The sequence below is a fragment of the Trichinella spiralis genome, assembly GCF_000181795.1.
Source record: "Trichinella spiralis strain ISS 195 chromosome Unknown Scfld4, whole genome shotgun sequence".
Lineage (NCBI taxonomy): Eukaryota > Metazoa > Nematoda > Enoplea > Trichinellida > Trichinellidae > Trichinella > Trichinella spiralis.
Genome location: NW_003526943.1, coordinates 7,406,698 through 7,422,315, shown reverse-complemented (window position 1 = coordinate 7,422,315; position 15,618 = coordinate 7,406,698). Strand labels below are relative to the sequence as shown.

The 15,618-nt window shown below is 38.2% G+C and overlaps 9 protein-coding genes across 9 annotated transcripts; 5 read left to right on the top strand and 4 right to left on the bottom strand.

The window, feature by feature from the left end:
- Window positions 1–2,130: 2,130 nt before the first annotated feature.
- Tsp_01815 (hypothetical protein) lies at window positions 2,131–4,311 on the bottom strand. The gene has a single exon (XM_003377588.1). It carries the CDS (start codon window positions 4,309–4,311, stop codon window positions 2,131–2,133), a length of 2,181 nt encoding a protein of 726 aa, XP_003377636.1.
- A 1,049-nt stretch (window positions 4,312–5,360) lies between these two features.
- Tsp_01816 (hypothetical protein) lies at window positions 5,361–6,834 on the top strand. The gene is given in 5 exon segments (XM_003377587.1): window positions 5,361–5,758; window positions 5,770–5,882; window positions 5,918–6,223; window positions 6,304–6,441; window positions 6,464–6,834. 5 exon segments carry the CDS (start codon window positions 5,361–5,363, stop codon window positions 6,832–6,834), a joined length of 1,326 nt encoding a protein of 441 aa, XP_003377635.1.
- A 60-nt stretch (window positions 6,835–6,894) lies between these two features.
- Tsp_01817 (conserved hypothetical protein) lies at window positions 6,895–7,260 on the top strand. The gene has a single exon (XM_003377586.1). The coding sequence runs from the start codon at window positions 6,895–6,897 to the stop codon at window positions 7,258–7,260; it is 366 nt and encodes a 121-aa protein (XP_003377634.1).
- Window positions 7,261–7,269: 9 nt separating this feature from the next.
- Window positions 7,270–8,094, top strand: Tsp_01818 (conserved hypothetical protein). Its single transcript, XM_003377585.1, has 2 exons — window positions 7,270–7,595; window positions 7,629–8,094. Exons 1-2 carry the CDS (start codon window positions 7,270–7,272, stop codon window positions 8,092–8,094), a joined length of 792 nt encoding a protein of 263 aa, XP_003377633.1.
- Window positions 8,095–8,098: 4 nt separating this feature from the next.
- Tsp_01819 (conserved hypothetical protein) lies at window positions 8,099–8,449 on the top strand. Its single transcript, XM_003377584.1, has one exon. The coding sequence runs from the start codon at window positions 8,099–8,101 to the stop codon at window positions 8,447–8,449; it is 351 nt and encodes a 116-aa protein (XP_003377632.1).
- Window positions 8,450–8,562: 113 nt separating this feature from the next.
- On the bottom strand, window positions 8,563–8,978 carry Tsp_01820 (NADH-quinone oxidoreductase, E subunit). The gene is made up of 2 exons (XM_003377583.1): window positions 8,964–8,978; window positions 8,563–8,778 (listed from the first exon to the last, which is right to left on the bottom strand). The coding sequence occupies exons 1-2, from the start codon at window positions 8,976–8,978 to the stop codon at window positions 8,563–8,565; spliced, it is 231 nt and encodes a 76-aa protein (XP_003377631.1).
- Window positions 8,979–9,012: 34 nt separating this feature from the next.
- Tsp_01821 (pe family protein) lies at window positions 9,013–9,392 on the bottom strand. Its single transcript, XM_003377582.1, has 2 exons — window positions 9,256–9,392; window positions 9,013–9,205 (listed from the first exon to the last, which is right to left on the bottom strand). The coding sequence occupies exons 1-2, from the start codon at window positions 9,390–9,392 to the stop codon at window positions 9,013–9,015; spliced, it is 330 nt and encodes a 109-aa protein (XP_003377630.1).
- A 2,825-nt stretch (window positions 9,393–12,217) lies between these two features.
- Window positions 12,218–13,612, top strand: Tsp_01822 (hypothetical protein). The gene is made up of 6 exons (XM_003377581.1): window positions 12,218–12,251; window positions 12,305–12,340; window positions 12,414–12,622; window positions 12,697–12,922; window positions 12,988–13,371; window positions 13,452–13,612. Exons 1-6 carry the CDS (start codon window positions 12,218–12,220, stop codon window positions 13,610–13,612), a joined length of 1,050 nt encoding a protein of 349 aa, XP_003377629.1.
- A 621-nt stretch (window positions 13,613–14,233) lies between these two features.
- Tsp_01823 (transmembrane Emp24 domain-containing protein 4) lies at window positions 14,234–15,613 on the bottom strand. The gene is made up of 4 exons (XM_003377580.1): window positions 15,487–15,613; window positions 15,208–15,425; window positions 15,007–15,153; window positions 14,234–14,520 (listed from the first exon to the last, which is right to left on the bottom strand). The coding sequence occupies exons 1-4, from the start codon at window positions 15,611–15,613 to the stop codon at window positions 14,371–14,373; spliced, it is 642 nt and encodes a 213-aa protein (XP_003377628.1). The 3' UTR covers window positions 14,234–14,370.
- Window positions 15,614–15,618: the final 5 nt, after the last annotated feature.

The window sequence follows — 15,618 nt, the reverse complement described above, 5'->3', positions numbered from 1 at the left end:
GAGGTTTATACGATTATCTCAGTAACATAAAGATAACACACAAGTAATATACGTGAATATGATCATATCTAATTATATTTTATACATTATATGCATAACAAGAAGCGTCTGTTAGCTTAGAAGTAATCAAAATCAAAAGGTTTGAATCAATGAGCAATTAGAAAAGAAAAACCAATAAGACTGCGACATGACGGTCCAATAAAATAGCGCGATCAATGACAAATAAGAAAACGCGGTGAAATTTGGGACTCCTTTGGGGTAAATCTTTGAAAAGCATTCACAAGGAAATTCAGAATTTCCAAATCACTTTATTTTCTGTCATTTACAACTTTTTCTAAATAAACCATGTTTTTGGCACATTTTTGAATAAGAGCAGAGTTCAGTGGAAACCTGACATAAATCATTTTCTTTCTTGTCAGCATCCATTTGCTATTGTTTGGAAACAACCCATCCTTATCCGTTTTATTTGTAGTTCTTATCAGTCGCATTTATGCAAATCATTTATTTGTAAAATTATGCAAAACTTTTAGTTTGACAATCTTAAAAGCACTAAACAGCAAAAACTGCCCTGTCAGTGTTTGTTACAGGACTTTTCCTTTTTGCAACCTTTGGTTTGCAAACCAAATTTCAGTAATAATCATTTTTCAGAATATTATAGAGTTTCCAGAATCAGTTCTAGAGCATGTTTTGTTTTTGTTAAGAGATGGTCCAGTTCGGGCCAAATTTTGACCTTATTTTTTATTGGTCATTGAACACGCTATTTTATTGGACCTTTATGCCGTTGTCTTATTGGTTAATTGAAAGCAGCCCATTCTGTATTATTTTAAATAAATATTTTCATTATTAATGTTACATAACTACTATTAGTTACGTACTCCTAAATGGAATATTTTAACCAATGAAATTAAAAATATTACAGCTAATCACAACTGAAATCCAAGGATGGTTTAAGGTGATTCTTAGAAAGGGTCTCGACCTGCCCCGTCCGCTAAGGGATTTTTGAAGGGTCTTTTTTCCCCTGCACTTCTTTTCCCCTTTTTTGTAGGTGACTCTTATATACAAAATAATGAAAATATTTATTATTCGAGAATTATGTTGAGTTTGTTTCAATCAACCAATAAGACAATTACACGATGGCAAAATAAAATAACGCGTTCAACAACCAATAAGAAAACGGGGTCAACATTTGCCTCGAACTGCACCAACCTTTTGTTAACCATTTGCTTTTCTACAGTTATATTAGTCAAATTTTTAAAAAATATAAGGAAACAGAGCTAAATCTGACCATAGAAGTACAAATTCAGTGTTTCTACGCGTTTCATTTATCGTGGCTAATAAAGCTGAACTTTTGCTATTTTTAGTACAGGTAATTATTCTTTGCTGTATGTTTATTGTTGAATGTTAAGTTACCCTTTGTAATACTGACTGAAAGTCACAAGCACGTCACAGTCAACAGTTATTTTAAGGGTAATGGTACTAACAGAATTTTAACTAAACATTTTTTTGTTTTTGAGATAAATTTTGTGTCGCGTATTAGCGCTCACCCTCCCCTCTTTTAATAAAGATTGTACAGTTGATCCCCCCCCTCTAAAAAAGTAGTGCTGTATGTATTCTGTGTACGTAAGGCAAATTTTTGTTTCATGTTTGGATCAAGCTAAACTAGTTTTTACAGTGAAACCTTCCTAAATGATTCACAATAAAAGTTTAATGAGAGTATTAAAAATAATAAAGTAATTAATGAAAGTATGAAATGTTGTACAAATAGGAACATAAGCATATGTCTCAAATCATAACAAATGATCTCAGTTAAGTATCCATTTATTAAACATAAGTGGTACATGAAATGTGCCAAAGAAATACTGCATCAGCGAAAACATGCATTTATAGAATGCAATTGAAATAACTATCATAACTCTAAAAATATAGAGAAGTTAGCAGTGAGCGAATAACAGAAGGTGAATATAACAAAATGTTACTGTATAACACAAAAATATAGAATTTAAGGAATTCTAATGCTGAAAATCAAACAGCAATCAAACAGAAAAATATCAAATTATGTTTATCAGTTAATATCAAGTTGATTTGCTGCAGTGATGTAAAATTCCAAAAACGCCGTTTCAGTGATTAGCTTCATAAATCTTTTGGTAAAGCTTCTGATTGAATTTTCAACAGTGTTTGCTTCAGTTTCTGAATTTTCCATAAATAAATTGCATTATGTAACTCTTCATCATCTATTTTCTCAACCGTATCTTCGACGATTTTTTCATTTCCATGTAAACAATGTACAGGTATAAATCCATCTTCTATGTTTAAATTTTCTTCTTTTTTAAGACTATTTTTGTTTCTTCTCATATAACGAAATGCATTCCACTTCATCAAAAAGTTAATTTCTGATTTCTGCAGATCACGGATTTCATTTAAAATGCATCCCATTCTAGTTTGCACCTTCACGATGTTCTTTATCATCTGCTCCCCATCTGGTCGTAAAAACAATGCAAAACTCAAATTAGCATTCTCAATTACATCAATTATTTTACTGGCACAAGTTAACCACTTTCGTTCATTTGATACTATTAGCAGTAGAAACTTTTCACTTCCACAGTTATCTGCAGCTATATTTTTTTTGTTGAATTTTAAAGTGACGCGAGCCATACTCTCAATAAAATGTAACGCAATGCCATCTATATCTATGAACTTTCTAAGCGTATCAAGAGAAATTTTTTTCAGCATCCATTCAGTTCTGCGATACACTCGTATGGCTTCATAATGAGCTTCCAAAGCAGAAAATACATGTTGATTTGAAGTATTCTTAAGCATTTCACAGCTGACATCTTTCTTCATAACTGCTTTTTCACAAATAGCTAATTCATAATTATTAAATTCATCAGTTCCTTTTTCTTGATCAGAACACACTATCAATCGAAAATGAATCCTTTTTTTCTTTTTAAAAATACCATAATTCTCAGGCATATTTCCATTAAGTAAAAATTCTTTGCAGTAATATAAATTATCCAAAGCGTGTTTAATGACTTGTTGCATTTTAGTCAAATCTTCTGATGAGGATACATTTCCTAATAGTTGTTCATTTAAATTGACAGGATATTCAAAATACCAGTTCGCTGCTTGGAAATTATGTTTTTCTATTTGCTTGAAAGAGTAGTTTTCATGTTTAGGAAGTTTAATCCTAAACTCCATAACAATATGTATCAATTTATCTGCTACATACACTACGTCTTCAGTAAATCCAAAAATTAGAATCTCTCGGAAATTCAAGCCACGGACAACTGGCTTCAAAATAATTTTACAAGTTGCTAAATGTTCCAGTATCTTCAGTAGCATACCTTTAATGCCAATAAGAATTTTGCACAAGGACTTTTCAACAGCAATTTTTCTACAGAATACTGGTTGGCTAACTGCTTCAGCTTCTTCAGATACGTTTGTTGTAAATATCTCAGACAACTCACCCCCAAATCCGCTGTCAACATTACCTTGCTCACGATATAAACTGAATTTTTCAATTTGAGATGCTTTTTTCTTATCATTTAAGAATATAACAGAAGGATCTCGGCATTTTATACTGAAAGTAGTTGTTCTGATAGAAACTTCTGATCCTTTTTGCCCACTACCATTCAACATTAGCAATGCGCGGTCCATATTATACCCTTTACAGCAATATTGCTTTTCCAAGAAGGTTTTCATTTCATTACGTAAATTAAGATTGAATATTGTTGTTTTCTTCACCAGTAAATCTCTGATAAAAGTGTTAAGCATGTCTATAATCATTTGATATGAAACATTCATCCTATTAGCATTATTATTCATGAGTTTTATGACATTCCGAAATATCTTTTCTTCTTCTAGACTTAGAAAAGGTTCCTGCTGCTGAAGATACAAACTTTCAATAAATTTGACAACATTATTCCAATTAATGATCTTCATATTTCGTCCATCATTACTCACAAATTTAGTATATTTCTTTTCAACAATGCTCAACTCTTCTTTCATTGGCATATTTTCTTTGTAAGAAATTGCAACAGAATGCGAAGTTTTACAAACAGCTTTACATTCGTTAAATGTCTTAGGAATCTTTTCCATATCTTTATTTTGGACAATTTGTGGTATATTTTCATTCTTTTCATTACTGATGCTTTTGCTATCCTTGTTCATCAAATTCTTTTTATCAAAAATTTCCAACTCATTCAAATCAAAATCTTGATCATTCTCATGAATTTTCCATCTCTTTTCACGGAGTTCCAATAATTCATTCAATAGATGTCTACCATTATTTTCAGCCGTATTATCCATTAACATTGAATTAAAAACATTGAATGCCTCATATAAGCTTTCTATTCGTTCCCTGGAGACAATTTCTAATCGCTTACCATGAATTTTTAAAAAAGACAGAATTTGCAGCAACTTCATTTGGAGGTTTTCAGGGACGCGTCCTTGCTTAGCTTCCATGATGATAGCGTCTATGCTCACAAAAATTTCATCGCCCAAGGGATCCATTGCAAAACGGCAGAAAAAAGCAGCAGTAAGACCGCAGTTATGAAATCTGAAACAGCAATGTCATTTGAATTATTAAATTGCATAGTTACGCTTAACAAATCTGAAACAAATCTAAGGGAATCTATATTAAATAAAAGATTGACAAGCCTGAGAAGTAAACAAAATTTATTAAAATCAGTGTAACAAACAATCAATGACAACTGCTTACCAATAAAATGACTTGTAATATTTTAAATAGCCAAGAAGAAGAGAGTAAAATATGCTGTGCCAATGACTATATTACACAACAAAGTGAACGCAAAACTTGTTGAGTCTAAACGCTATTGGTACTTTTAACAAATAAAAAATAGGTACAAATGTAAATTCTGTCATACTGTATGTATATTTTATTGCACTTTTTAATATATTATTGCACATATTTTATATTATATGATGCAAAAAATACCTTTTAATAAATTTCTGAAAATTTCAGCTCATGAAATAAAAACTGCATATATTGTTATGTAGCGGACGCGGACGGACTAACAACTATTCCTCCAGTAAACAAAGCGGAAGAAAGGTAAAGCTACCGTAGGAAGAACTGGACTTAAATATCAGAGGCAGAGTACGGTAGAACAGACGTACGTGTGTGTGTGGCAGTTGCTGGTTTGCTGTCAGAGAGGCTTGCGGTAATACCTCGCCGTCAGTCTTTGCTTTTGGTTGCCAATAAGCAAAATAACTTACTGCTTGTTGCCTGATTGTTACAATGCAATCGGGAAAGCACGAAGCAAAAAGAAAGGGAAACCCACCGGTCAATACCGGCACGTCGCCAAATAGCGACGGACGCGCAAATAACACGATGGAGATAGCGAATGAGCCTGCTCGAGGGAGCGGTTCGTTACAATGGAGCCTGTCTGAGAAATGACGCCATCGGCGTACCGAGGTGCCTGCCATTGCCTGCCCCCGGCTTTTCATCCGGACATGGACTCCTTTGGGTGGCTAGAGAGGCTGGAAGACTTTTTCAGCGCCAGCAGAGTTCTCGTGGTGACTCTGACCACGGCGTGGTCGCTCGCTACCTGCTGAACGGCTCAGTCCACCGCGAGCTCTACCCGGCGGGACAAGCAAGGGAGAATTCCTTCGAGGAGTTCAAGAAACGATTGCTGGGCACGTACGCCCCGGAAGAGTTGACAGGACAGCTGACGAGCGGTTCCACGCCCTGCATCAAGGCGAGGGCTAAACCATCGAACAATACGCCCAAGAGGTGGCAGAGGTTAGACGCAGAGCCGGCGTATCAGAACGTGACCTCGTGGCACGGGGAATAACCTCGAAGCAGGCGTATATGGTGATGCGGCTGCAGGAACCGTCAACCCTTGCCGAAGCTCGGAAGCTGGTCAGTAAAGTTATGCGGGCGGGAGAAGACTTTCACCAGAGTCGGCAATTACACACTTACAACCCAAAACTGGAGAAGGCCGAAGCGACCCAGTCCATCGACAACTTGATACGCGAGGTGAGGAAGATTTCCCTGAAGCTGGAAAAGCAGGAGCTGACGGCTGTTCGACCCGCCGGAAGAAGAGACGGCTGCTTTTAAGCGGTGGCTTGGGCTACCTCCGTCACAACTGCCCCCACGAAAGATGCCGAACCCAACGACTACCAACGGGCACGCAGAGCGGCGGACCTGGAACCCGCCGGGTGTTGTCCATGGCCGGACTGCAAGCAGACGAACCATGTGTAAACGGTAAGCTGAGTGGGACGAGGGTTTCCTTACTGCTAGACACCGGTGCGGTGGTCTCCGTGATACCTGAGTCTCTTTGGCAGATCACCTCAGGCGGAGAGCCCTTGGAGAGGGAGACGGGGGCGATACCGCTTGCGGATGGTCGACAAATGTGCATCAGCAAAGTGGAGGTGGTGCCGTTGCAACTGGGCCGTTGGAGGGGACATGTGTCAGTGATGGTGGTGAGAAATCTGGTGATTCCAGGCGTCCTGGGAACGAACTTTTTCGACTCGCTCGTTCGGACAGTCGACTGGCAAACTCAGGAAATGACCATGATGGACGGCTCGAAGGTGAGGATCGAGCACGACCCAACCTGGGCCGGGCAGCCCAGCATCGGCTGCGCGGTTGTGGCCAAGCCACAGGGTGTGGGATTTGACGCAGAGGCCGGCGCAGACGGGCCGGATGATTGGACACGTACCCAGGTGGACGGAGCGGAGTGTTCTGCGCAGAGTAGGCGGGTCCTACGCAGCATACTCTGGAAGTGCGGGAAGGCCATTTTGCGTGGCGATGCTGACCTTGGACGAACGAGCCTTGTAAAGCACCGCATCGAGACCAGAGGGGCCCAGCCGATGTAGCTGCCACCTCGACGCCTTCCCCAAGCTCAGCGGGAGGTGGTAGACCAGCTAATCCGGGAAATGCTGCACGCAGAGGTAATCGAACCAGCCTCAGGCCCCTGGAGTTTACCGATAGTGCTGGTTCGAAAGAAAGACGATTCCTCGCTGTTCTGCGTTGACCACCGCAGACTGAACGCCGTGACGCGCGTCGATGTCCAACCCATTCCGCCAATAGACGATACGCTGGATGCGCTGGCAGGGGCCAAGTGGTTCAGCACGCTCGACTTGGCGTCCGGCTACTGGCAAGTCGAAGTTGCGGAAAGCCGAGAGACGGCGTTTTTCACACCCCTGGGACTCTTCCAATTCCGCGTTATGCCGTTCGTACTCTGCAACGCCCTGGCGACGTTTCAGCGTTTGATGGAGAAAGCGCTGAGGGGACTGACGTAAAAGACATGTATGGTTTATCTTGATGACATTATCGTTTTCGGGAAGATAGAGGAGGAGCATTTGGAGCGCTTGGAAAAGGTGCTGTCCTGCCTGCAGTCCGTGGGACTGAAGATCAAGCCAGAAAAGTGCCAACTGATGCGGCATGTACCTGGGCCACGTTGTGACGCAGCATGGGGTTGGTACAGATCCAGAGAAGACGGCGGCGGTCCAGGAGTGGCCCACGCCTCAGTGCGTGAGGGAAGTCCGGCGGTTTCTGGGACTGGCGTCCTATTACAGGCGGTTTGTCAGGAATTTCACCGGCGTGGCGAATCCATTGCACACCCTGATAAAGAAAGGTGAGAAGTGGCGCTGGTGTCCGAAAGAGAAAGAAGCGCTCGCCCGGCTGAAGCATGCACTGGTCAATCCCCCGATCCTATGCCACCCACACTTCGACCGTACTTTCCTGGTGGATGTGGATGCCAGCAAAGACGCCATCGGGGCAGTGTTGTTTCAGCAAGGGGAGCAGGGCCCACCGGGGTGGTCGCGTACGCCAGCCGCTCGCTCTCACGGGCGGAGCGGAGTTACTGCGCGACGCGGAGGGAGTTGCTGGCCCTAGTTTGGGCTACTCACCACTTCCGGCCATACCTCTATGATAGGAAGTTCACAGCCCGGACGGACCACAACTCCTTGAAGAGATTGCAGAACTTTCGGGAGCCTGAGGGACAGGTTGCCTGCTGGCTGGAAAAACTGGCCGAGTTCGACTTTGAGGTGGTCCATCGTCCCAGGAAGAGGCACCAGAACGCAGATGCGCTGTCCCGTCGCGCTTGCAGACAGTGCGGGTCCGGTGATGACTAATCGGATGTTCACCTGGCAGTTATGGCGTTACAGTCAGCCAGTCCCGTTGGGCGGTGGCAGAAGGAAGACGCGGAGCTCATGCAGGTCCGGGAGTGAATCGAGAAGGAGAAATGGCCACCACTGGCTCCAGATGGGTCTCTGGATGAAGAGCCTATGGAGCCAGCGCGGCAGGATAGTCCTGCAGGAGGGGACTGTATGTCGCACGTGGGAGATCCCTGATAAAGGAGAATCCAGGTTGTTGCCGGTCATCCTGAGGCGGAACATCCCGGAAATCCTTACGGCCATCCACAACCAACGGACAGGGGGCTATTTAGGCGTAGCAGAAACCCCGGTGAAAGTGCGCCAGCGTTACTAATGCCCCCAGCAGCGGGACGACGTGGAAGATTGGTGCTGAGCGTGTCAGACGTGCGCCGCTCGCGCGATCCCAACAAGAAAATTGCAAGCCCCCATGCAGCTGCAGCCGGTTAGTCACCCTTTCCAACGAGTGGCTATGGACCCTTGGAGGAGACACGGAGTGGTAATCGCTACATCCTGGTGGTGTGCGACTACTTCTCCAAGTGGCCGGAAGCGTTCTCCTGCCCAATGCTGAGGCGCGCACGGTGGCAACGGCTCTAGTGAACGGCGTTTTCTGCCGCTACGGTGCGCCGGAGACACTGCACTCCGATCATAGCCGGAACTTCGAGTCTGAATTGGTGAAGGAGGTGTGTCAGCTGTTTGGCGTGACCAAAACCCAGGCCACCGCTTACCACCCGCAGTAAGACGGCTTGGTAGAGCGGGTGAACCGCACGCTGCTGGACATGCTAGCGAAGGCGTCCATCGACCATCCGGAAGACTGGGATGCCCACCTCGATCAAGTACTGCTGGCTTACTGGGCCAGTGTTCATTGCACAACCGGAGTCACTCCCAGCCGCGTTGTGTTCAGCAGAGAGCTCTGGCTGCCAGTGGACCTGATGTACGGAATGCCGAAGGAGGCACAAGTGAGAACCGCAGGGGAGTACGTGCAGCACCTGCACAGAGATTTGGAGCGGGTGTACGAGGTGGTCTGAAAGAAAGCCGGCCGGGAACAACGACGCCAAAAGGCTTGGAAAGACAGGAAAGCCTACGGACCCGTCTATAAGCCTGGTGATCAGGTTTGGATGCAACTCCTAACAAAGACCAAACTTGGGGCGTACTGGGACGGTCCGTACTAAGTCTAGAGGAAGCTGGATTGGAACACGTACCGGGTGGAGAAGATGGGAGGTGGAAGGGAACAGATGGTGAAACACTTCCACCGACTGAAGCCGTACCACGGCACTCATCAAGGAGAAGGAACCCAAGGGAGACAACGGGAGAAAAAAGAGACGCGGCGACCAGCCTGGCTCCAAGATTTCATACAGGACGCAGAAAGTGAGCACGGGACGTGCTCTTCATGAGGGGGAAAGTAATGTAGCACACGCGGACCGAGCTAACAACTCTATTTTTCCAGAAAACGAAGCGGAAGAAAGGTAAAGCTACCGTAAGAAGAATTGGACTTAAATATCGGAGGCGGAGTACGGTAGAACAGAGGTATGTGTGTGTGTGTGGCAGTTGCTAGTGTGCTATCAGAGAGGCTTGCGGTAATACCTAGTCGTCGGTCCTTGCTTTTGGTTGCCAATAAAAGAAGTATACTTACTGCTTGTTGTCTGATTGTTACAATGTCATCAGGAAAGCGCGAAGCAGAAAGAAAGGGAAACCTGCCGGTCAATACCGGCCCGTCGCCAAATAGCGACGTACGCGCCAATTAAACGATGGAGGACGCAAATGAGCCTGCTCGAAGGAGCAGTTTGTTGCAGTTATTTATAAACAGTTAGCTGAAAAGTTTTAAAAAATTAGATCTTGACGGCTTACTGAGTATTTCACATGATTTCCACTGATATTGCATTACTTGATTGGTCAGCTTGTGTTCAAACGATGTCTAATTAATAGTCCTCAGTTTTTAATTTTCCTATTTCGTTCTTCTGCTCTCAGTAATTTATAGATTAATAATTAGTTATATTGGTGAATTTTATAATTTATGAATTTTTGCTATGCTCATCATGAGCTCATCGAATGGCATTTTGCATTGTTGCTTGATATGCTTTTACAGTACGCAGAAATGGCCGATTTAAATAAAATAGCTTATTACAAACCAGATGATTGCGTAAACAAAAGAATGTTTTGGCTGATCATCTTTACAGTCAGAACGCCACAACTGCGTAAAACCAGCATGATTTTAGCGTTATAAGTTTAACTGTGAAAATATGGCTTATCTAAATTTACATAGTAAAATTAGTGCTTGTTTTGTGTTTGTATGTGTACTGCTGTTTAGAAGAACTGCGTGCGTGAAAGCTGTCCCATGGACAGGACAAAACACTGATCTCTGACAAGAATGAGAGAGCAGAACTGACTTGCAGTAGGCAGAATCAAAGAAAATGATATTGTCAGCCGCATTACAGTTCAAAATATTTTTTCAAAAATATCCTCTTCTAAATTATTTATTTTAACTAATTGTTGTCATGTTTTTGGAAATGCTGATTAAAATTCATCATTAAAATCTGAAGCTGAAACTACGAGGGATGACTCACATAAGCAAAAATTCACAAGTAGTAAGTAGATTTTAAAAAATCAATAAAATTTGATTAAATACTTATTATGAGAATTTCTTTCCTTCCAATTAACTGTTAAAGGAAAATTCAGCTAATAAATATGGATTAGTTAAAAACTTGATCAAATAAATGCTGAAATACTACTCTAGAATTTTTAATTTTAGTCGTGTAAAGTGATCATTTTCAATTTGAATTTTTATTACAGTACTGTCTGAATTCAGATTTAACGAATTTAGTGATTAAAACATAAGAAAACAGTTTATAGTACCTCAATAATTTAATTAAATTTTATTTTGCTTTTTTCTCAGAATTTATTTCAAAGTTAAGGTTTTCCTATGCAAACATTCAAATTATTGGTAAACAGATCTAATATAAACGCATGTCAGAAGTATGTCTTAATGTTTAAAGCAATAAATGCATTGAAAAATGATGAAGTAAACTAAATTATTTGCTTTACCTTTTTTACGTGAGTAAAATAAGTTTAAATTATGATTATTAATTCAGTGATACTTGCATCAATTACTGATTTTTGAAATTTCATGCACGAATTGTTGAGTAGATAGCACTGTTGATTTGAAAACTTCTTAAGACAATTCACATAAAAACTAAAATAATAAGTATTTCTATAGAATTGTGTTTTAATAAATAAAGCTGACTTCATCATTTGTGAATTTAGCTTTAAAAAATTACAATAAGATCGAAAAGACATTTTTAAAAATAAGGTGAAGTTTTTAAAAATTGGTAATCAAAAAAGATGGGCTCTTAATTTAACATTTTTTCTTCAGATGATAATGAAATAAAAACCAATTTATTGTTAATTATTTTTTTATGATTTTTAATGATATGTTATGATTATTTTTAATGCTTATAAAAATGCCAAACGTTGTATTATAATTTTTATGGATATATTTGAATTTTAGTCTTTTTACAACATTGGGAACATAACTTAGACGCATATATATGTTAAGCAGTGTACGCCAAATTCAAACATGACTAGCTTAAAAAACTACTGTAATTCTGTCATATCACTTAGGCGCATTTATTGCGGTATAGTGGCGTGGCACTAGCTGAAATTTAAAGTTCGAGCACTTGTTTGGGTAAATAATTAGTTTTAGTTACTTCTAGCGCTCTATACAACTCTGTTACTCTAGTTTACTTTCATTTTCAATGTTTTCTATGTGAAAATTTATAATATATTTTAATTATTAAATTATTTTAATATTATTATATTTTAAGGTATATGCATGTGATGAGTGATTTATTTATGAATGAAATTCAGTAATTCGGAAGAGTTAGAACTGATAAATTCAGTTTTTTGTATGTATTTTTTCAAAATATTTTACTCGTTTTACAGAATTGACAATATATAGTATCAGTAATACCATATTTTATTATTGAATTTGACTGGTTGAGATATTAGGTAAAGTATTTTATTCAAAATGAAGATTCTGCTTTATAATACAGTGATGTTAATGATTTTTATAAAAGGCTTCTCTGTTTTACTTTAGGTTGGCTTTTTTATGAATACACAGAGTAGCATCAGTGACATAGGAGGTAATTTTAATTTTTTTATTGCCTAAGTGTTGAACTGACATGATTGTTTTCAGTCCATGAATTTGAAAATTTAAAAGAAGTTTATCATGGTAAGCAAAATTTTAACAAATTAAAAGAAATATATTTTACAAAAGAAATATAGTCCGTTATTTATTTATAAAGTTGTGGAACGTTTGAACTGTGGTTATATTCGATGGCTAAATGAAGATAAAGAAAGCAGCTCAGTTTATCTAGAACAGAGTACCGTAAGCGGAAGAAAATTCTACTATGAGGAAATTTTACCGGAAATGATCGAATGTTTTCTTGTGAATGAAGAACTAAGCACAGAAAAAGCTTTAGAAAGCTTACTAGCCGGAGTAAAAGATTATGAAGTACTTTTGCTTGAAGTTGTTTCTTTCTTAAATAATTCATTTCAGTAATTCTTCCTCACCTTACCCCTCTTTAGTGTTGGATTGACATGATTATGAAGGCTGAAACGTCAGAAACAACAAATTACAAAATTGTTATAGGTTTAAAAAATGAAGGATATTTTTGGGGCACTGACAACACACTAGCTGAAGCCAGGAAGCAAACTGCAGCGGTACTTTTGAAGTATTGCAAATTATGCAAACCACCCCAAACAGTTGCCTCTAAAAGAGCTTCTGCTTCTTTAAAAGAATTGAAAACGATAAGTGCGTATAAGTTGTAAACATTTCTAAATGTACACATTACTTTACATTAAAATGTGCTGTTTTAGCGTTTAATGATAACAAAGAATTTTTGGAATATCTTTGCAAAAAAAACTGCATACCATTTATTTTAAATACAACAAAAGATGAAAATAATGTATGCAGCGTGAAGCTGAGCATTGGTTGTGATTACAAACGAATGATACGAAAACGTAATGAGAATACAGCCATAAAAATGCTATGTAAGCAGGCTCTCGGTGAAACTGAAGCGTGGTTGCCTTCTATCCGCTGGTACTGTATTTTCAAAAAACAGTCTTCAACAGATAGATCAGCAATTCCAGAGATGGAGTTTTCTGGCCCTGAGATGATCTGCAATTTGCAAACACAGCCAGCAAGAGACGTTTTACAAACATTAGCGTCCAAGTATGGTTTCAAAGTCACGTACATGGTAGGTTAAACTCAGTTTTTCAAATTCCAAATTTCTTTACTGAAATTATATTTGAATTTGACTTCTTTTTTGTTATTTTAACAGGAACAAGAGGGAAACAGCAAAGTGTTCCTCACGCGTTGTACATTGGAATACGAAAATTTCGTTGTGATGACCGAAACTTTGGGAAAATCAAAGAAGGCATCCAAAATGCAATGCTCTCAATTTATGTTAGAGTTGTTGTGGCGATCCAATCTGTTTCCTAAAATTAAGGAAGATATTAAAGAAATATATCTTTAATAATAATTAAATCTAACCTAGCATGATACTTTGAAAATTTATCAAGTGGTTCAAGCATACTTACATATATGTGTGTATGTGTGTTATTTTATATTCCGCGTTAAATAATGCATATTTGAAAACAAGGAACCGATGAAAGTGAAATTCAATTTTATGTATATAATAAATATTAATAATTACGCAAATAAATAAATATTTCGTGAAAACAGCTTAATATTATAGCATTATTTATGAACATTGTACATTGCCCATAAACAACAGCTATTTGCTAAGGAGCTGAAAATGTCATAAACATACTTTTCACAGACTTAATTCTTTGATAAATTGTTAGGGTAAATTTTAACAAATATGCTTTTCTTTGTTTCAAACATTTATATAGCATGCATTTTCATGTAACTAAAAATTTTTTAAGTAATAATTTAATTTGACATAAATTGATCAATATAGATTAATCATGATTAATATAAATTTACAAACAAAATTAATTTTGTAACGTTTATCGTTGCTACAGAATTTGCAATTTTTAATAATACATTATAATATATCATGATATAACAACCAAAATTTACATTCAGAATTGATACTTTTGACGCAATATCATGACAATCGCAAATACAACAGCTGTTTTGCAGTCAGAATAAACCAAGAAAAAAACAAATTTTCTAGTTCAACAAGAAGATGACTGGCATATTACATTCAAAATGCATTTTCACTAAGTTCAGCTTCACACCAGTTTTTTTGCTTCGAAAAAACGTTTCAAATGCCTCATTTGCCAAAAACCAGTAAGAAGAAGAATAATCGTTTGAAGAATTGCCCACCACAGAACACGTTGATTCGTCGACTCACTCAACTGTCGAAATATTTCTTCTCGATACTAAAAGATAAAACCAAACTTTAAAATGCCAGTTAATTAATTAGTTCATTCATTTATTCATTCATTAAAGTTCAGAAAATTGCAGTTTTAACATTATTTACTGCAGTTTACATTAACTACATAACAATTTACCAACATTATTTATTAAACAGAAAATATTCATTCATTTTTATTCAAACTCGAATTCATTTTCTAATTAAAGGTACAAATTCCAAATTTTCTGGTCAAAGTGCATAACAACGAGCATCGCACTAATATTACATTAATATTAATAAATATACAAACAAAAAATAAAAAAATTTGATAACTCACTAATAATCTAATATGAATAATAACAATGTAATAAACACTAATATGAAAGTAAAATTGTAGAAATATTAAATAGACGAGCAGATCATTCTTTCTGCTCTTACAAATGCAAATGAATTTGCGTAATTGGAGCAATTAATAGCAACAAATTATTAAAATTGCATGCAAAATAGTTACCCTTTGATAACTTTGTTCTTTGGACATTTGTTCAACCTGATCAAGTAGTTGTCTTATTCGAATCTGTAGATCGTTAAGGCGCTCTTTTGTCGCAATTTCCACATAATTCTGAGCATGATCACCTACTTGAATGTTAAAATCAACGCGCTAAAATCAGAGAAAATTTTAATATCTATAAATTAGTAATATCAATAATCTTACCAGTGTCATACCAGAAGTCCATCTGGTGGAATTTGAAAACAAGCAAATAACATGCTCTCCTGGCGTACTACTAGTGAACGTAAATTTGCCTTCAGTTGAATACAATTTTGACAGAACTATGTGACCCGAAGGATCAGACACCTCCACATGCATTCCTATATTTGGATGCATGTAATAGGATTTTGCCTGTGGATCAAAGACCGAAACTTTATAATTACCTAAATATAAGTTTACTTTTAAAAAAAGTAAAAAACTATACAAAGAGAAGATTGCTTATACCAATAACCATAGTCTGATCAGGAATTTCTTCAACGAAGCATTTACGTTCCGTTTCACCAATTAAAAAATATATGGCAACAGATTCATTAATTAAAATGAAATACGCAATATAACGTATATACCACATGATAA